The sequence below is a fragment of the Myxocyprinus asiaticus genome, chromosome 27 (genome assembly GCF_019703515.2).
Source record: "Myxocyprinus asiaticus isolate MX2 ecotype Aquarium Trade chromosome 27, UBuf_Myxa_2, whole genome shotgun sequence".
NCBI classification, from domain to species: domain Eukaryota; kingdom Metazoa; phylum Chordata; class Actinopteri; order Cypriniformes; family Catostomidae; genus Myxocyprinus; species Myxocyprinus asiaticus.
The window spans coordinates 42,952,931-42,974,097 of NC_059370.1; the positions used below are offsets into that span (position 1 = coordinate 42,952,931).

Consider the following 21,167-nt stretch of genomic DNA (forward strand, 5'->3'; position numbering starts at 1 on the left):
TGGAGTTTGGTCTGACATTGTTTTGTGTTTTTTGATCCGGCACCTCCTTTGTCACTATCAAATCTGTAAATAATTTGCATAGCCTAATATTTAACATTATCTGTTCTGTCATTCATGTATTTCCCATTGAAGTTACTCGTAAATCGCTTGTTTGCCTGTTTTGGATGACTTTTGGCAGGTGGCAGGTGTCTGGTTTTAGTTATTTTAGTTATAGTGTGTGTCTGGATGCTAGATGCTAAGTTGCTTTCACGGGAAGTCCGACAGCTGTGCTACAGAAAGTTGACAGAAACACTAAAGTAAAGAGCCGTTGCTATGGAAACGATACACCATCTCGTCTAGTCACATTGGTGTAAACTGGCAGGTTTTAGAATGTTGCAGACCAGATTCTTTTACAAGTTTCAGCTCGTCTCGTCGTGAATCTTTGGTGTAAACTCGCCTTAAACAAATGCCTCCCAAGAACACCTCAATGCCCCCCTTTCAAAAATATTGCTTCCAGCACCCCCGATGTTCTCTGAACGCCCCCTGGGGGGTGGTAGCGCCCCTGTTGAGAAACGCTGCTCTAAAAATTGCTGTCAAAGTATGGCACAGAACACAGGCTAGGCTAATCTAACCCAGCAAGTTGAATTGTTCATTTTAACTTGGCAAAACTGGTTATTTAACCCAAATGCTGGTTCATTTTTACAGTTTAAGTAATTTTTTACTTAAATTTTTTTTTTTTTTAAGTGAGTTACTATTTTCAGGTTGTTTTATCCGTTAAAATATTGAAAAATAAACGACACCATAGACGAATGTGTTGACATGGTGCCTCCTTTATTTTGGATTCATATTAATATATGCAATATGTACATTTAAACTAATTTTACCAAAGCTTTTAATAAAAAATAGGGATGCACGATACAATTTGTTCTCTTCTGATTCCGATATCTGAAACCCAAATGCATGTTTTCAATGTTTACCGTGCACACAAATGCTTTTCATTTGGAGATCAAAGCTCTGCATGATGCTTTCGTTGAAGCCCGACACGAGTCATTGTCTGGTGTAGACGATGGGCCCTATTTTAAGAGTGCTAGCGCCAAGAACAGCGCTATGCGAAATGTCATAAGCCCAAAGTCAATGGGCATGGCCATTAAGGTTTGGTATTTTCGTGCAAGCATGCGCTAAGTCTAGGTCAAGTGGGTTGGCAAAATTGCACACGCAAAGTGCTAATAGCTGGGTCAAGTGCAATTTAATTTGGAGGTTCTTCTCTGGTTATTGCACTGTCAGTGAAAAAATCCTATATAACCACCATCTGTAAAATCCATTTTACCTACTCCAACTTCTTCCACTGGCCACTTTTGCAGTGACTTAACCCTAAAAAGGGCAAGCTTATAAAGGTACCTCTGAAAATTTATTCCTTACTATTTTTTTAACACATTAGGTCCCACATAATACATTTTCATGTTTATTTTCTTAAATAATGGTTTTATTTTTAATTTTATAGCTTGTAGAAATCATAAAAATAACATTGAAAAGATGGGAGCATTTGCCTCGAGGTCCGCTGCCTTCTCGAAGAACTGCTGCCTTTTCACTTTTAGATAAAGATTGTCAGCTGATGTGTGACTTTTTATGCAAATTCGCATGTCCTCAGTATTTGCAGGGACAAAATTTGACTCACTCCTCTTAAATGTTTGTATTCCCCAGGATACAAAAACCTTTTTAGGGTTAAAAATCACTCTTCGACAACAGGTGAAAAAATTATTAATGCAAATTAGAACATAAATACAATTATAAATATAAGCATAATAATAATTGAAAAGTAAACCTTGACCTCTAGAAGGTTTTACGCAAATCTCATTAATATTTGTTTCATAAAACGGCTACAACAGTGATTGTCGGGGACATAATTTGATGTTCCACTATATTTTCAGAGTTTGGACATGAACTTTATTAAAACCTGCTGGTGGAATCTCCAAACTGCAACCGAAAGAACTGAATTTAGACTTTGCACTGAAAACAGACGTGCTGCTGAAACGTCTTAGCGTAATTACCTATTTCTCAGGAAAATAGCAAATTGTGCTTTGGGCCACTTTTTTTACCAAACAATACACCCACAGTTTGCATGCATACACCCACAGATAGCGCAAACACTCCCATCTATGCCCGCTTGCGCATTGCGCTTAGAATTAGCGCTTTTACAAAAATTCGATAAGACGTTGCGCATGGGACTTGCGCATTGCGCCTAGCGCGGTCACGAAAATTAGTCACGTAAGTTACATATTTTGGATTCAGAATTTAGCCTAGCGTTTGAGTTGAAAAAATAACCTAGCATTTTTTAAAGTGTAACTTCCTCTTTGTTTTCACTCTCTTTCTCTCTCCAGGCAATGAACATTGTTACATCGGTGTTGTTGTTGTATTGTACTGAAGAGGAGGCGTTTTGGCTGCTTGTCGCTCTTTGTGAACGGATGCTTCCTGATTATTACAACACCAGAGTTGTGGGTAAGACACACACACAAACAAGAACACACATGCTGAAAGTCATAACCAGTCAGATCAGAGGTGACACACTCTCGGTCTCTCTCTCTCAAATTAATTATATTCAAAGAACTTTAAGCCAAAAGAATGCTTCGGTTTTCCGTCTTGCGTACAATGTAAGTTTTGTTATCAGAGCCCCATCTGTGCATGTGCCCGGAAACGAATGAAATAAAGAGTACCACAAAGAAGTCGTAGCACGCATCTGGAAGCGTCTCTACGGGCCCGCGACCAATGGACAATTTGCCGAAAGGAAAAAATGTTTGACCGTGCACAAGACGTGATGGCGGGGAAAAAAACAAAGCATACCCTAGGCATTATTGTCATTACTTTTATGCCAAAAGTGAAATTTTTTTGTGACTGGAGTAAACTGAGCAAAGGTGAACATTATCCGTCTTTCTCCGTCTCTATCAGGGGCGTTGGTGGATCAGGGTGTGTTTGAAGAGCTCACCCGTGAGTGTTTGCCGCTGTTATATGAGCACATGCAGGAGTTGGGTGTCATCTCCACCATCTCTTTGTCCTGGTTTCTCACACTCTTCCTGTCCGTCATGCCTTTCGACAGTGCGGTGCTGCTGGTCGACTGTTTCTTCTACGAGGGCATTAAAGTCATTTTCCAGGTACAGACAAACTGATGCAACTACATTTAAAGCAAAATAGAAAAATAATAAATGCATTAAGATGCATATCTATATGCATGGTTTCCATGGAGAATATAGGTTTGACATGTGTCATGTGACATGACTCATATTCAGGTGTCTTTGGCTGTGCTGCATGCTAATATGGATCAACTGCTGTCCTGCTCAGATGAGGGAGAAGCCATGACTATTCTGGGCAGGTGGGTGTGGCTAAAACAAGTGGGTGTGACTGCAGTTAGGTGTGGCTTGGGTGTGGCTTAGCACAAGCTTCAAAAATGTATAATATTAGATTATAGTATATGTATTAAGTATAGTTTTTTTAACAGCCTTACTAATGAATAGTACGGTTCTGGCTTACATTACTAGTGGAGGAAATATCTAGATCAATAAATAAAATTTGATCTAAAAAAGAAACAAACATTTGAAACCACTGTTCATGAATTGTTGCTAAAAAAGTAAATAAATATAGTATTAGAGGCATAGCCAATTCATGGTTATCAAATTATTTGAAGAATAGGTACCAATATGTTAATTTGAATTATACTGTTACACAGCCATTGCAGGTTAAACGCGGTGTGCCGCAGGGAACAGTATTAGGTCAAAAAATATTTATTTTGTATATGAATGATTTTTGGGGTGATGTTGAAATTATTTAAATTTATTTTTTCGTGGACGATACAGGTGTGTTAAGTACAGTGGCAAAAGAATTAGAAAATGTTAAAAAAACCAGTTTGATATAAATAAATTGTCTATAAATCTTGGAGAATCAAAGTACATGATATTCAGTAATAGAGGTTAACACAGATCACCGGATAGAAATAGTCAATGCAGTAATTGAAAGAGTAAAACAGACTATGTTTCTAGGAGTTCTTATTGATGATAAATTAAGCTGGAAAGCACACATATATCAAGTGAAATAGAAAGTAGCAAAGTTTATTGCACTTTTGTTTAAAGTCAAGGATTTGTTTAATAAAATGCATTGTTTATCTTGCATTGTTATCACATTTTGTTGCAGTTTGGGGTAACACTAATAAAGCTTATACTCCATAAATATTTATGCTTCGAGAACAAAGTAATAAGAAATATGAGTAGAAGTAATTACAGAGAACCATCAAATCATCTATTCATAACTACAGATGTTTGGTTGATAGGTACATTTGTCATTTGTTGAAATTTAAAGATCTTGTGGATTGCAATCTTGCTCAAGTTATGTATAAAAGCATATATGCATTTATTATATATTTTGTTATGAGTGAGAGTCATTATAACCTGAAAGAAATATTTATATTTAAGAGGAGTTTGAATTGATGTGAAAAATAGATGCGAGTGGAATTATGAAACAAGCTTAAAATTGTGTAAAACAAAAAATAAAAATTAAGAAATTGTTTAATCTTGAGGTGTTCAAAAAGTATGAAAGAATGGGTTGATAGGGTTGTATATGAGTGGTGGTGGCGTAGTGGACTAAAGCACATAACTCGTAATCAGAAGGTTGCTGGTTCGATCCCCACAGCCACCACCATTGTGTCCTTGAGCAAGGCACTTAACTCCAGGTTGCTCCAGGGGGATTGTCCCTGTAATAAGTGCACTGTAAGTCACTTTGGATAAAAGCGTCTGCCAAATGCATAAATGTAAATGTATATGTGTAATGCATGTAGAAATTAAGCCGTTAAAGCAAATGGTACATTTTAAGTTTGATTAAAATAATTTATTTGTTTGGATGTAGTCAAATTATAAATATTATATAGCCATCTTGCTCTTATTTTCTCTTTTCCCTTTTTTTCTTATGAAGGTTTGTAAAGATGCACTAAAGAAGGTTTGCGCTGTAACAATTGTTTCTCTTCTGCAGATATTTGGACAATGTCGTGAATAAACAGACTGTTTCTCCGCCCATTCCCCACCTTCACGCCCTGTTGACCAGTGGCAACAACCCACCTCCTGAGATTGACATCTTTGAGCTCATTAAATCGTCCTATGAGGTCAGGGGGTGGGGCAAGAGGGCGGGTCTTGGTGTCTTGGTATCTGACCAATGGGAGGCAGGCTTTTCTCTTTCTTCCTTTTAATTTATGTAGTCAGTTTTTTTCTAATTGCAGAAATTTGGCAGTCTGCGTGCTGACGTCATAGAGCAGATGAGGTTCAAACAAAGGTTAAAGGTCATTCAATTGCTAGAAGACACGGCTAAGAGAAGTGTGGTAAGAGTGTGTGCAAGCACACCTTAAAAAGTGTATTTCACAGTTTTAGGCATTTGCCAAGAATGATCACATGATTGTGTTTGACGTTCAGGTACGAGCCATCATGACCGAGTCTGCCTTCAGTATTGAGGAGTTGGAAGAACTGTATGTTCTGTTTAAGGTAACATAAAGACAGCAGAATGTATGTTTTTGTGTATCACCTAGTCTCGCATACTCTTACTTTTGACGCTTGCCATAAAATGTGTTCCACATTGCATCTTATTCTGACTAAGAACCACCCACTTAGAAAGAGACCATCTGTATAAATATATATAAACTCAGCAATAAAAGAAACATCCTCTCACTTTCAACTGCTTTTATTTTCAGCAAACTTAACATGTGTAAATATTTGTATGAACATAAAATGATTCAACAACTAAGACATAAACTGAACAAGTTTCACAGACATGTGACTAGCAGAAATGGAATAATGTGTCCCAAAGGGGGGGTCAAAATCAAAAGTAACAGTCAGTATCTGGTGTGGCCACCAGCTGCATTAAGTACTGCAGTGCATCTCATCCTCATGGACTGCACCAGATTTGCCAGTTCTTGCTGTGAGATGTTACCCCACTCTTCCACCAAGGCACTTACAAGTTCACGGACATTTCTGGGGGGAATGGCCCTAGCCCTCACCCTCCGATCCAACAGGTCCCAGACGTGCTCAATGGGATTGAGATCTGGGCTCTGCGCTGGCCATGGCAGAACACTGACATTCCTTTCTTGCAGGAAATCACGCACAGAACGAGCAGTATGGCTGGTGGCATTGTCATGCTGGAGGGTCATGTCAGGATGAGCCTGCAGGAAGGGTATCACACAAGGGAGGAGGATGTCTTCCCTGTAACACACAGTGTTGAGTTTGCCTGCAATGACAACAAGCTCAGTCCGATGATGCAGTGACATACGCCCCAGACCATGACAGACCCTCCACCTCCAAATCGATCCCGCTCCAGAGTACAGGCCTCGGTGTAATGCTCATTCCTTTGATGATAAACGCGAGTCTGACCATCACCCCTGGTGAGACAAAACCGCGACTCGTCAGCGAAGAGCACTTTTTGCCAGTCCTGTCTGGTCCAGCGAAGGTGGGTTTGTGCCCATAGGCGACTTTGTTGCCGGTGATGTCTGGTAAGGACTTGCCTTACAACAAGCCCTCAGTCCAGCCTCTCTCAGCCTATTGCGGACAGTCTGAGCACTGATGGAGGGATTGTGCATTCCTGGTGTAACACGGGCAGTTGTTGTTGCCATCCTGTACCTGTCCCGCAGGTGTGATATTCGGATGTACCGATCCTGTGCAGGTGTTGTTACACGTGGTCTGCCACTGCGAGGACAATCAGCTGTCCTTCCTGTCTCCCTGTAGCGCTGTCTTAGGCGTCTCACAGTACGGACATTGCAGTTTATTGCCCTGGCCACATCTGCAGTCCTCATGCCTCCATGCAGCATGCCTAAGGCACATTCACGCAGATGAGCAGGGACCCTGGGCATCTTTCTTTTGGTGTTTTTCAGAGTCAGTAGAAAGGTCTCTTTAGTGTCTTAAGTTTTTATAACTGTGACCTTAATTGCCTACCGTCTGTAAGCTGTTAGTGTCTTAACGACCGTTCCACAGGTGCATGTTCATTAATTGTTTATGGTTCATTGAACAAGCATGGAAAACATTGTTTAAACCCTTTACAATAAAGATCTGTAAAGTTATTTGGATTTTTACAAAATTATCTTTAAAATACAGTGTCCTGAAAAAGGGACGTTTCTTTTTTGCTTATATATATATATATATACACACACACACATTATTAATATTTTTCCTTTTTTTTTTTTTTTTTCATTGAAATATTCTGGGGCCTCTAGCACCACCTTGTGGACTTCAGTTTAAAAACCCCTGGAATAGACAACACAGAATAAATCTTATAAACCTCATTACGTTAGTCCAGTTTTGTCAGATTGGAGATATTTTACCAGACTTTTGTGTTTTTCTAAATAGTTTATTGTGGCAGTTTTCTGTTACAGCTACCTAGAGTTATTTTCATGTTTAATGAAGGCAGGTTGTAATTGTAAATGTTTAAATTTTTATGCAGAGAAAAATAAACATAAATAATTTTGTTAGTAGAGTTTTTATTTGTGTTTTATTTATACAGGGGGAAAAAAACAGGGAGAGTTTAAAAAGTAAAAAAAAAAAACTTTTCTAGGCCCAATTCAGGGCAAATATATATATATATATATATATATATATATATATATATTAGGATAAAAGAAAAAAGAAAAAAATGAATAAACTTTGAGAGTTATGAAAAAGTATTTTGTCTATAAATGATTTTTTAAATTTCATTTAATGAAAAAAAAAAATTTAGTTTTCGTTGGCAATGACATCTTTGCTCTGTTGCAGGCGAAACACATCATGAGCTGTTACTGGGGGGCGAGCAGCACCGCGGCGGAGCGTCACGACCCCAGTCTGCCATATCTGGAGCAGTACCGCATCGACTGCGAACAGTTTGGTCAGCTCTTCTCCGCTCTAGCGCCCTGGAGCTGTGGACTTCACACTAACACACTCGCCAGCAGACTCTTCCGACTGCTCGACCAAAACAAAGACTCTCTCATCAACTTTAAGGAGTTCGTCACTGGACTCAGTGAGTAGACACCTGCTTCTAAGAATTTTAAGGAATAGTCCTCTAAAAAAAGCACGTTCTGTCCTCGTTTACTCAGCCTCATGCAATTGCCAGTCTCTATGAATGTCTTGCTTCTGTGGAGCACAAAAGGGTAAATTTAGCACAATGTGCTGGCTGCTCGTTTCCATATAATGAAAGTGGATGATGACCAGAGGCTTTCAAGCTCAAAAGATTACATAAAACTACAATAAAAGCAGTCCATGTGATTTGTGCGCTATATTCTTCTGAAGCCATGCTATAGCTTTTTGTGTGGAACAGAACCTCAATAAAGTTGCTAAAAAAGTTGCCTTCATGATCCGCACTTGTGTATATTCAGTCATGGCCTTTCAAGATGTGTTGCGCTAGGTTTGACACTACTGATGCCAAACGCTGTTGGTTCTCTCGTGTCTTGTGACCAACTTGTAACCGCTAACAACGAGCATGCTAAAACCGTGTGCCCATTGTTGAATGATTAGATTTTTATAAGTTCTGCCTTTTTCATTCTTGCCAATTTCATTGTAGCAATTTTTGGTTTGTGTTTCTCTCTCAGGTGGCATGTATCATGGAGACATGACTGAAAAACTCAAACTTCTCTACAAACTTCACCTGCCTCCGGGTACGTTTACTGTCACGCAAGACCTTATTTTAACAGGGCACAGAAAGTGTGTTGAAGTTTATGCAAAAAGAGAAAAGGAACATGCATGTTAAATGATTTCATTAGTAAGGACAGAGTTGTATGGAGTGTATAATCTGCCAGTTTTAATAAATAAATAATATTTGAATAAATATATCAATTAAAAGCTCATTAACCATTTAATTTTTACAAAGTGTCCATTGTCCCTGTCAAATTAAAAAGGACATTACAATTAATGATTTGATAATCCGTCTTGACGCAAGACTGCCAGTAGTAAAATTAAAAGGCCAATGTGACTTTTTCACAGACTTTTTCCAAAGCATTTTCTTAATGTTAACGCAATAATAGTGACAGGATTCAAATTAAAAATGCAAAGTTTCAATTTTCATTTTCAAAGCCAACAAGTTCAATACAAGTTAAGCTCAATCGACAGCATTTGTGGCAAAATGTGATTACCACAGAAATGAATAATGACTCGTCCCACTTTTCTTAAAAAAAAAAAAAAAAAAGCAAAAATCTGGGTTACAGTGGGACACTTACAATGGAAGTCAATGGGGGCCGATCCGTAAACTTTAAAATGCTCGCTGTTTCAAAAATATAGCCACAAGATGTAAACAGTGTGTAAAAGTGTGATAAAATCACTTACTAACCTTTTCTAGGTATAGTTATATCCAGTTTTACAACTTTGTTGCTACGACGACATAAGCCATTTACCCTGTAATCCTGCTAAAATGTCAATTTAAACAACTTTGCCCTCAAATAATACACACGTTTTTACAGAAGAATTAATGTAAGTGCTTTTATAAAATTATAAGCTTCACATTTCTGCATTTTAAATGCTTCAAAAGTTGGCCCCATTGACTTACATTGTAATATATATATATTTGTTCATTGTTAGTTCATAGTGCATGAACAGATGTTAACATATAGAACTTTTTATTTTAATGTATGAAAATGTATTACTTTACTCTTATGTTGGAATTAACATTAACCAAGATTAATAAATGATATACAAGTGGTGTTTATTGTTAGTTCATGTTAACTGATGTAGTTAACTAGCGTTAACAAATGAAACCTTTTTGTAAAGTATTAACAAATTAAAATGTTGGGGTAAATCATCTCTTTGAGAGTACAAGTCATTTCTCAACAGTTGCATTAAAAACAGCTGTTTGGGGGGCTGGGTAGCTCAGTGAGTATTGATGCTGACTATCACCCCTGGAGTCGCGAGTTTGAATTCAGGGCGTGCTGAGTGACTCCAGCCAGGTCTCCTAAGCAACCAAATTGGCCCAGTTGCTAGGGAGGGTAGAGTCACATTGTTCTGTGGTAATGTGGTTCTCACTCTCGGTGGGGCGCGTGGTGAGTTGTGCGTGGATGCCGCGGAGAATAGCGTGAAGCCTCCACACGTGCTACGTCTCCACGGTAACGTGTGATAAGATGCGCAGATTGACGGTCTCAGACGCGGAGGCAACTGAGATTTGTCCTCCGCCACCCAGATTGAGGCGAGTCACTATGCCACCACGAGGACTTAGAGCGCATTGGGAATTGGGCATTCCAAATTGGGGAGAAAAAGGAAGAAAATTAAAAGAAAAGAAAAATAGCTGTTTGATATTGACAAAATGCATTGAAAATGTTAACAGATTAAATCCTGAGAGAATCTTGTTGCTAAATCTTTTATGTTGTATATTCAAAACAGATATGCATATTAAAGACAGATAATATGTTTTCATTTTGTGTAATTTATTAATGTTATAGTATTAATATTATTATAATGTATATTGTTATATACTTATTAAAACTGACTGATTCACATGGCAGAGAAAATACCTGGGATACATACTGTACATTAGATGGAGCTCTAGAAAGATGAGATGTAACTGGTGCATAAGTCTGTTTTAAGCGTTTCTCTTCACTCTGCAGATGGTATTATTACACAAAGCATTTTTGTAATTTCTGCCTTTCTTGCTGTATTATGAGGGAGCGCCACTGTGACGAGGAGGAGGGCGGGGCTGGGCCGTGACTATGCACGCCCGGACCCCAATCGGGCTAATCAGCCGAGGAGAGGGATAAGTGCTGTGGAATGTGGCAGTTTGGGAGAGAGAGAGCCACATGCAGCTGCCATGTGTGCGTTTATGTTTTTGTGTCTTTTTGTTTAAGTTCCTATTAAAATATTACTTTGATTGTTCAGCCGGTTCCCGCCGCTTCCTTTCCCACTGCAACCCTGTTACATTGGTGCCGAAACCCAGAAAGGAGGATGGACGCGCTGTTGTGGAGTCCTCGCCACGGCCATCCGCCGGGGGATGGAGGAGTTGCTGCCGACCGCCTGGACGCGGAGGAACGGCCGCGGTCCGCGAGGGGAGGAGGGGCTCGCTGCTGGCCGCCTGGAGCGGTGGAGCCGCTGCCAGGGGCTGAGGAGTTCCCTACCGGCGGCAAAACACGGAGGGGCATTCCGTCCGCCAGGGGTCGGAGGACTGGCTCTGGTCCACCTGGGAAGGAGTGGCTGTCGTCTGCCAGAGGGTGGAGGAGTGATCGAGGACCAGGCGAAGGCGTGTCTGGGAACCGGCGAGCAAATTTTTTTTCTCTCTCTATCTCTCACTGTTGCTCCGCCTTGCCCTTTCCCTCTCCTCATTTTTTTTCTTTTTTTTTTCCTCCACTCGTCCCCCTCCCCAGCCCTAGAGAGGTGGGGAAAAGCCTGCTGGCATGCGGGCCAGAAGGGCAAGTAAAGTCTCTTTAACTTGCCTGTTCAAAATTCCACTTGTCGCGGACAAGCGTTAATGTCGAGCCCTGGTTTGAGGTTTATTGAAGTGAGAAACTAGCACATTTATAGTTTAGACTGTGTGTGTGATGACGATTTAAAGAAAAGATCAGAGCGAGGTTGTTTTTGGCTTTATGTAAAGAGAGTGTGTGACTGCAAGAAAATCTTAGTTTTAGATGTGTGTGTATTAGTGTCTGTTCATGTGTGCATGTGCTGATATGTTTGTTTTATATCTCTCTGTGCAGCGTTGTGTCCAGATGAGGCGGAGTCGGCGCTTGAGGCCACACAGTTCTTCACTGATGATGACACACCACAGGGTACACACACACACACACACACACACACACTAACACCTTTGTCAACCGTGCATTTATGTTTTAATTTATTGATAGAGTTGTTTCTTTTACAGTGGACATGACAGGTGTACCATTGCTTTGGACATCATTTTAATTAAAAAATGAACTGAGCTTTCATTATTTTTTCAGAAGCTTTCCATAGAAATATATATATTGTGATGTATCTCATTATCAACCCAAAATTTTAAGGGGGTCATGAAATGGAAAATCTAATTTTCCTTGATATTTAGACATATAAGAGGTAACTGTACAATAAAAACATACTGTAAATTTGTGAACTCACAAATTCCTCCCCAGTCTAACAAGAGCATTTATAGTCCCCACATGTTTAAAACGTCTCATTTTGAAAACTGTGTGTTTGTGACGTCACGAGATATTGCTCCGTTGTATTTACACGCCCCACAACATGTCATCGCACCCTTGGCCCCGCCCACTGGTGCTCAGTTTGTATCGTAAACGGAGAGGCAGAGAGATAGGCCTAGTGTGACCAACTATTCCTGAACACCAAAGGGGAACCATCTGGACTATTTAAAGGTTTTTTGTGAATATAACATGCATTACACAGACGTCATCGACCGTTGTCATGTTTATCGCGCCACTTTTAAAAGATGCAATGTCAGTAACAACTTAGAAAAGGAGACTCTGTTCGGCTTCATTCAGCTGTCCTGCGTCTTGCTGTTCTTGCGCCCATCTGCGCTATTTTAAATTGTTGGTGTACGTAAACAAGCACTAGCTGGACGTCTTTGACCATTTGGGTGCGTTTCTGGTGATCTGCTCCTCAGTGCATTATGTGTGTGCGTCAAGTTTCACAGTGCTATGGACTGTGTATGTGGGAATATCTGCATGGACTGCTTGTGAACCAGTCGTAGTACGATTCATGCATTGCAAAGGAACTGATATTGAGGATTGGGGCAGTTAAAAGCACTTTGACTTGACAGCAAAACTGTGAGTAAACAGTTTCCTTCATGAATATTTAATATGTCATGACTGTGTGATAGTTATGGTGCTGATGTGCTTGAGTGAAGTTTAAAATATTCAGATACAATGTGTTGGGTGCACGTTGTGTGTTAACCCTGAAAGTTAGTTTTACAATGTTGTGGAGAGCTTGTTTATTCTGTTAATCAGAACAGTGTTTATATTGAAGTTTAAAGGAGCCGCTGAGGCCAAAACTGAGCGTTTCAGTCAGAAGGCCAGAAACGGTGGGAAATAATAATTTACTGCTAAACTATGACAGTCTTGGTGCATTTCATGACCCCTTTAAAATTACGCGATATCTTTTTGCTTATTGCTCACCCATACACATTCAGAACAGGGATCTGTATTGGGAAACTTAATGGGGTGAATTTCCATGTTAGTAATAAACTTGAATGTTCATGATCTGTATGTCTGTGGATGCTGCCGTCCATGTCTTCTAATAGATAATGAAATATTAATCTTTGTGCACTCTCATTTCCTACAATGTCTCTCTTTCTACTTTCTTATGCTCATTTGTTTCCTTTTTCTTTCTTCTGTTCATTTCTCTCTTTTTATCTGTTTTCTTTCTATCTCTGTTTTATTTCTTTCTCTTTCTTTCTGTTTTATTTCTTTCTCTCTTTCTTTCTCGCTCTTTCTTTCTTTCTCTCTCTTTATTTTTTTCTCTCTCTTTCTTTCTTTCTCTCTCTTTATCTCTGTTTTATTTCTTTTTCTTTCTATCTCTCTGTTTTATTTCTTTCTTTCTCTCTCTTTCTATTTCTCTATTTTATTTATTTTTCTCTGTTTTATTTCTTTCTATCTCTGTTTTATTTCTTTCTTTCTCTTTCTTTCTATCTCTGTTTTATTTCTTTCTCTTTCTTTCTTTCTGTTTTATTTCTTTCTCTCTCTTTCTTTCTTTCTGTTTTATTTCTTTCTCTCTCTTTCTTTCTATCTGTTTTATTTCTTTCTCTCTCTTTCTATCTGTTTTATTTCTTTCTCTCTCTTTCTTTCTTTCTGTTTTATTTCTTTCTCTCTCTTTCTATCTGTTTTATTTCTTTCTCTCTCTTTCTATCTGTTTTATTTTTCTCTTTCTCTCTTTCTTTCTATCTCTCTGTTTTATTTCTTTCTCTCTCTCTTTCTTTCTCTGTTTTATTTCTTTCTCTCTCTATCTGTTTTATTTTTCTCTTTCTCTCTCTCTTTCTATCTCTCTGTTTTATTTCTTTCTCTCTCTCTTTCTTTCTCTGTTTTATTTCTTTCTCTCTCTATCTGTTTTATTTTTCTCTTTCTCTCTCTCTTTCTATCTCTGTTTTATTTCTTTCTTTCTCTTTCTTTCTCTGTTTTATTTCTTTCTCTCTCTTTCTATCTGTTTTATTTTTTTCTCTCTCTATCTGTTTTATTTTTCTCTTTCTCTCTTTCTTTCTATCTCTGTTTTATTTCTTTCTCTCTCTTTCTTTCTCTGTTTTATTTCTTTCTCTTTCTTTCTGTTTTATTTCTTTCTTTCTCTCTCTTTCTATCTGTTTTATTTTTTTCTCTCTCTTTCTTTCTCTGTTTTATTTCTTTCTCTCTCTTTCTATCTGTTTTATTTTTTTCTCTCTCTTTCTATCTGTTTTATTTCTTTCTCTCTCTTTCTTTCTATCTGTTTTATTTTTTTCTCTCTCTATCTGTTTTATTTTTCTCTTTCTCTCTTTCTTTCTTTATCTCTGTTTTCTTTCTTTCTCTCTTTCTTTCTATCTGTTTTATTTCTTTCTCTCTCTCTTTCTTTCTATCTGTTTTATTTCTTTCTCTCTCTCTTTCTTTCTATCTGTTTTATTTTTCTCTTTCTCTCTTTCTTTCTATCTCTGTTTTATTTCTTTCTCTTTCTTTCTTTCTCTGTTTTATTTCTTTCTCTTTCTTTCTTTATCTCTGTTTTCTTTCTTTCTCTCTTTCTTTCTTTCTCTGTTTTATTTCTTTCTCTCTCTATCTGTTTTATTTCTTTCTCTTTCTTTCTTTCTGTTTTATTTCTTTCTCTCTTTCTATCTGTTTTATTTCTTTCTCTTTCTATCTGTTTTATTTTTCTCTTTCTCTCTTTCTTTCTATCTGTTTTATTTCTTTCTCTCTCTCTTTCTTTCTTTCTTTCTCTGTTTTATTTCTTTCTCTTTCTTTCTCTGTTTTATTTCTTTCTCTTTCTTTCTATCTGTTTTATTTCTCTCTCTTTCTTTCTTTCTTTCTTTCTCTTTCTCTGTTTTATTTCTTTTTCTTTCTTTCTATCTGTTTTATTTCTCTCTCTTTCTTTCTTTCTTTCTCTGTTTTATTTCTTTTTCTTTCTCTGTTTTATTTCTTTCTTTCTCTGTTTTATTTCTTTCTCTCTCTCTTTCTTTCTATCTGTTTTATTTTTCTCTTTCTCTCTTTCTTTCTTTATCTCTGTTTTCTTTCTTTCTCTCTCTCTTTCTTTCTATCTGTTTTATTTTTCTCTTTCTCTCTTTCTTTCTATCTCTGTTTTATTTCTTTCTCTCTCTTTCTTTCTATCTGTTTTATTTCTTTCTCTCTCTCTTTCTTTCTATCTGTTTTATTTTTTTCTCTATCTGTTTTATTTTTCTCTTTCTCTCTTTCTTTCTATCTCTGTTTTATTTCTTTCTCTCTCTTTCTTTCTATCTGTTTTATTTCTTTCTCTCTTTCTTTCTATCTGTTTTATTTCTTTCTCTCTCTATCTGTTTTATTTTTCTCTTTCTCTCTTTCTTTCTTTATCTCTGTTTTCTTTCTTTCTCTCTTTCTTTCTATCTGTTTTATTTCTTTCTCTCTCTCTTTCTTTCTATCTGTTTTATTTCTTTCTCTCTCTCTTTCTTTCTATCTGTTTTATTTTTCTCTTTCTCTTTCTTTCTATCTCTGTTTTATTTCTTTCTCTTTCTTTCTTTCTCTGTTTTATTTCTTTCTCTTTCTTTCTTTATCTCTGTTTTCTTTCTTTCTCTCTTTCTTTCTTTCTCTGTTTTATTTCTCTCTCTATCTGTTTTATTTCTTTCTCTTTCTTTCTTTCTGTTTTATTTCTTTCTCTCTCTTTCTATCTGTTTTATTTCTTTCTCTTTCTATCTGTTTTATTTTTCTCTTTCTCTCTTTCTTTCTATCTGTTTTATTTTTCTCTTTCTCTTTCTTTCTTTCTATCTCTCTGTTTTATTTCTTTCTCTCTCTCTTTCTTTCTTTCTTTCTCTGTTTTATTTCTTTCTCTTTCTTTCTCTGTTTTATTTCTTTCTCTTTCTTTCTATCTGTTTTATTTCTCTCTCTTTCTTTCTTTCTTTCTTTCTCTTTCTCTGTTTTATTTCTTTTTCTTTCTTTCTATCTGTTTTATTTCTCTCTCTTTCTTTCTTTCTCTGTTTTATTTCTTTTTCTTTCTCTGTTTTATTTCTTTCTTTCTCTGTTTTATTTCTTTCTCTCTCTCTTTCTTTCTATCTGTTTTATTTTTTTCTCTCTCTATCTGTTTTATTTTTCTCTTTCTCTCTTTCTTTCTTTATCTCTGTTTTCTTTCTTTCTGTCTCTCTTTCTTTCTATCTGTTTTATTTTTCTCTTTCTCTCTTTCTTTCTATCTCTGTTTTATTTCTTTCTCTTTTTCTTTCTCTGTTTTATTTCTTTCTCTCTCTTTCTATCTGTTTTATTTCTTTCTCTTTCTTTCTTTCTCTCTCTTTCTATCTGTTTTATTTCTTTCTCTCTCTTTCTTTCTTTCTCTTTCTTTCTTTCTCTGTTTTCTTTCTCTCTCTTTCTATCTGTTTTATTTCTTTCTCTTTCTTTCTTTCTCTCTCTTTCTATCTGTTTTATTTCTTTCTCTCTCTTTCTTTCTCTCTCTTTCTTTCTTTCTCTTTCTTTCTTTCTCTGTTTTATTTCTTTCTCTTTCTTTCTATCTGTTTTATTTCTTTCTCTTTCTTTCTTTCTGTTTTATTTCTTTCTCTTTCTTTCTGTTTTATTTCTTTCTCTCTCTTTGTTTCTATCTCTGTTTTATTTCTTTCTCTCTCTTTCTTTCTATCTGTTTTATTTTTTTCTCTCTCTTTCTATCTGTTTTATTTTTCTCTTTCTCTCTTTCTTTCTATCTCTGTTTTATTTCTTTCTCTTTCTTTCTGTTTTATTTCTTTCTCTTTCTATCTGTTTTATTTTTCTCTTTCTCTCTCTTTCTTTCTATCTGTTTTATTTCTTTCTCTCTCTTTCTTTCTTTCTATCTCTGTTTTATTTCTTTCTCTCTCTCTTTCTTTCTATCTGTTTTATTTCTTTCTCTCTCTCTTTCTTTCTATCTGTTTTATTTCTTTCTTTCTCTCTCTCTTTCTTTCTTTCTATCTCTCTGTTTTATTTCTTTCTCTCTCTTTCTTTATCTCTCGGTTTTATTTCTTTCTCTTTCTTTCTTTCCTTTCTTTCTATCTCTCTGTTTTATTTCTTTCTCTCTTTCTTTCTTTCTTTCTTCCTTCATCTGATCACTCCAGATCCTCCCTTTCTGTCTCATCTGGACTTCCTAGCACAGGAAGTGACCTCAGGTTTGTCTCTGTGTTGTCAGAGTAATCAATCACTCATCTCAAGTGTGTTCACTCTTTCTCATGGTGATGCTGACCGTATCGATGAGTTCTACTTCCTGTAGTCCCTCACTGATCTCCTCTGTTGGTTTGGTGTATTACAGTCTCTATCACTCCCTCCTCTCTCTTTCACATTGTGTGCTCGTAGCTTTTATGTGGTGTTTCTTGTTTTTTACCACAGACATTATTAAACATTATGATCACCATCTTTATACTAAACATCATCGTTCTTATCAGTCATGTTTTAATGGTGCACACAAGTTAGTATCATGTGTTTATTAATGTAGTATTAATGTCCTCTGAACAGGTGATGAGCTGAAGGAGGCAGGAGATGCATCAACGGCTGGAGAGACAGATGAAAAGAAAGGTAACACACACACACACACACACACACACACACACACACACACACAGAGTACACTCAATACTGTGTAAGGCTTCTGTTTTAATCTGATTTCTCACTCCAGCTGATGTTTGTGTTTTTCAGAGGAGAAGCCAAAGGACTATAAATACTATCTGAGAATGTGGGCCAAAGAGAGAGAGCCGAAGAAAGAAAGTATTAAAGACCTGCCCTGGATGAATCAGGTGACCAGTCTATACTGATCTCAAATACTGGATGTTGATGCATCTCATTTGCAGAGAAGAAAAAAAATAGTTCATGCAAAAATGAAAATTGTCACCTTCAGTTTGCCCTCATATTACACACACTCACACAAAAACAACATTACCATAATCATGTCACAAAAAACTACCAGAAAACCATCTTAGATGTAGTCTACATGACTTATGCACTATATACTTAAAGCCACACGATAGCTTTAGACGATAGCTTCACTATAGTGCGCGAGGAACAGAAGATCTTGCTGTCCACAATTTTATTTTATTTTTTTCCAAAGAACTACTTGCATCCAGGGATGTGACCAGTACAAAACCATGGATATACAAGCACATTCATATATTACTGTATATAAATGTATGTATACTAGGGCTGGGCGATATATAGAATATTAAAGATATAATCGATCGGTGTATAATTGACCAATATCGTAAAATCGCGATGATTTTAATGTGCTTTCATTTGGCCATTAAGTTTCATAAGACCGAATCAGTAGACTCATTTCACGATCCTTCAGGGCTGCACAATTAAACAAAATAACATCAACATGGCAGATCAGTTCAGGTGCATTGTAATGCAGGTTCAAGCATTCGCGCAATTCCAAACATTAGTAACCAATACACGACATTATACAAATCTACAAACGCAGCACAGAAAAACAGAAAAGGAGGAGATTACAGCGTTTCAGGAAATGCAGGACATTGTAAACTGTCACATACATACTGCCTTTTCTGTGTCACAATAAAAGCTCCTTGTGAAGTTGAAGAAAATACGACAGCACTTTCGGTGTCAAAATAAAAGCCCCAGGTGGAGGTGAAGTAAACAGGACAGAAAAATATTACTTTTGTATATGCAAATCTAATAATCAGAATAATCATGATAATTCAGCATTATATTATTATAATAAACCTGACGTGTCCCACAGTAATAATTGAGTATTATGCAACGTTCAACTGGGGTTTCAAAAGTAAGTCAGTGTCGCTTTGCACACCTTGTTCATTCACAAAAATGTATTAGAAGGTAAATAATTAGGCTTTTTATTAGGCTACTATGTATCATTGTATATTAAATATAAATAAAAATGCATATCAATGAAAATAATTGAATTTCATTCTCCCTTGTGTTTATTTGAATGAAAAACGAATTATTATATTTTCATTTAATGTCTTTAAAATATTGAATGTACTTGGCTACAGTGGCTGCTTGGATGAAATTATGGTTCCTTTGATAAAAAATAAATAAACCCACTTTTGATCCATGTTAGAGCAAATACATAATTATCGAGGTATATATCAAATATCATCAATAGGCTGAAAAATATAGAGATATCATTTTTAAGACATATCGCCCAGCCCTAATGTATACATTTATTTAAACAGCAATGTTAAACAAATTCCTGACAAAATTTTCTCCCCTTTTCTCCCCAATTTGGAATGCCCAATTCCCAATGCGCTCTAAGTCCTCGTGGTGGCGTAGTGACTTGCCTCAATCCGGGTGGTGGAGGACGAATCTCAGTTGCCTCCGCGTCTGAGACCGTCAATCCGCGCATCTGATCACGTGGCTTGTTGAGCGCGTTACCACGGAGACATAGTGCATGTAGAGGCTTCACGCTATTCTCCGCGGCATCCACGCACAACTCTCCACGCGCCGCACCGAGAGCGAGAACCACATTATAGTGACCACGAGGAGGTTACCCCATATGACTCAACCCTCCCTAGCAACCGGGCCAATTTGGTTGCTTAGGAGACCTGGCTGGAGTCACTCATCACACCCTGGGATTCGAACTCGCGACTCCAGGTGTGGTAGCCAGCGTCAATACTCGCTGAGATACCCAGGCCCCCCTCGTTGCTCCTTTAAAAAAAAGCAATAATCGAGGTTACAGTGAGATGCTTACAATGGAAGTTAACGGGGCCAATTTTTGGAGGGTTTAAAGGCAGAAATGTGAAGCTTATAATTTTATAAAAGCACTTGCATTAATTCTTCTGTTAAAACTCACATATTATTTGAGCTGTCAAGTTGTTTAAATCATCATTTTTACAGTCGTTTTAGGGTTTGCGGCATTACGTCGTCATGGTAACGAAGTTGTAAAAGTGTCTATAACTTTACACAGAAAAGGTTAGTAAGTGATTTTATCACATTAAAATCATGTATACACGCATATCCTTTATGTCTTGTATCTGTACTTTTGAAATAATGAGTATTTTAACGTTTATGGATTGACCCCATTCACTTCCATTGTAAGTGCCTCACTGTAACCCAGATTTTTTTTAATAATGCTTTTTTTAAAGAAAAGGAGGGACGAGTCGAAATTATATTTTTTGTGGTAATCAATATTATGCCACAAATGCTAGCGATGGAGCTTAACTTGTATTGAACCTGGAATATTCCTTTAAGAAATAAATAAAATAGGTCTTCAGGATACATTAAGTTAAGAATGCCGTAAGTGCAATTTGTAACAACATCCTTAAGAAGTCTTTTTGGAAATACATAGTATTCATAACCTTTTTTTTAACTTAAGTTAGAAAAAAAAAAAAGGAATCGGTAGAAGTAAAGGCCTATTCACACCAAGCCCATTTTTCTGTGAGAATGTTCGTTCTGAACGAGTCTTTGTGTATGAACAATGCATTCCTATGGCGCTATTCACATCGGGTCCGACAGATCGCCCATTCATCTATCCGAAGAGTTTTTTACGGAGAGCAATGACTGCAGACTGCGACGAAAACTGACTGACCAGTGAAACACAAGCTTTTAGTCATGTTTCCAGAGTCGCTGCAGTTGCACAATCCAGCACGTTGGTGGCGCTAATCAACTGGCACACACAGGTGCTGTGCTCTTTTAATGGTCTCATGCACAGAAACTCTGAATTCATTTAATATATGTAGTAAATAAATCATTTAGAATCTGTAAGCACATTCTTTCTTCTTTAGAATAATAATAGAATATGCTGATACCGTATATTATATAATATACCTGGTGTTTTGTATTATTATGCAGTATTTAATATGTATATCACTCTGCTTGTTATTTTGTCCAGCATTTAAAAATAGCTGTGAGGTTTGTCAATTTGTTTGGACTGAGCTTGAAAAGATGCAATTGTTTACTACAAGGAATTGCTATTTTTATTGCAAGGATAATATATCAATAAGTATGCCTGTAACAATGCTCTTTTTTACAAATATGCAGTAGTAAATTAAGAAAAGACTGTGAGCCTGTGTTTTCTTTTCTATAATTTTTAATGTTATGCGTCATATTTTCTTGTCCTAAATGTACATTATTCCACGTGTATATCAATGCACCTTGTGTTAAAAATAGAAGTTCAATTTGTGAGTCC

The 21,167-nt window shown here is 36.8% G+C and overlaps 1 protein-coding gene across 4 annotated transcripts in view; it reads left to right on the forward strand.

Moving 5' to 3' along the window:
- The window catches only part of LOC127418066 (TBC1 domain family member 9B-like), a 52,728-nt gene that overhangs the window by 25,555 nt on the left and 6,006 nt on the right, over positions 1-21,167 (forward strand). For 3 of the 4 annotated variants that reach the window (XM_051658425.1, XM_051658427.1, XM_051658428.1), the window contains 12 exons: positions 2,358-2,475; positions 2,923-3,125; positions 3,261-3,343; positions 4,990-5,119; positions 5,234-5,332; positions 5,424-5,492; positions 7,746-7,986; positions 8,555-8,620; positions 11,636-11,707; positions 17,134-17,184; positions 17,528-17,587; positions 17,708-17,805. In XM_051658425.1, coding sequence (XP_051514385.1) covers positions 2,358-2,475; positions 2,923-3,125; positions 3,261-3,343; positions 4,990-5,119; positions 5,234-5,332; positions 5,424-5,492; positions 7,746-7,986; positions 8,555-8,620; positions 11,636-11,707; positions 17,134-17,184; positions 17,528-17,587; positions 17,708-17,805 — 1,290 coding nt within the window. The remainder of the gene's footprint in view (positions 1-2,357; positions 2,476-2,922; positions 3,126-3,260; positions 3,344-4,989; positions 5,120-5,233; positions 5,333-5,423; positions 5,493-7,745; positions 7,987-8,554; positions 8,621-11,635; positions 11,708-17,133; positions 17,185-17,527; positions 17,588-17,707; positions 17,806-21,167) is intronic. The other variant, XM_051658426.1, reaches the window with a different exon arrangement.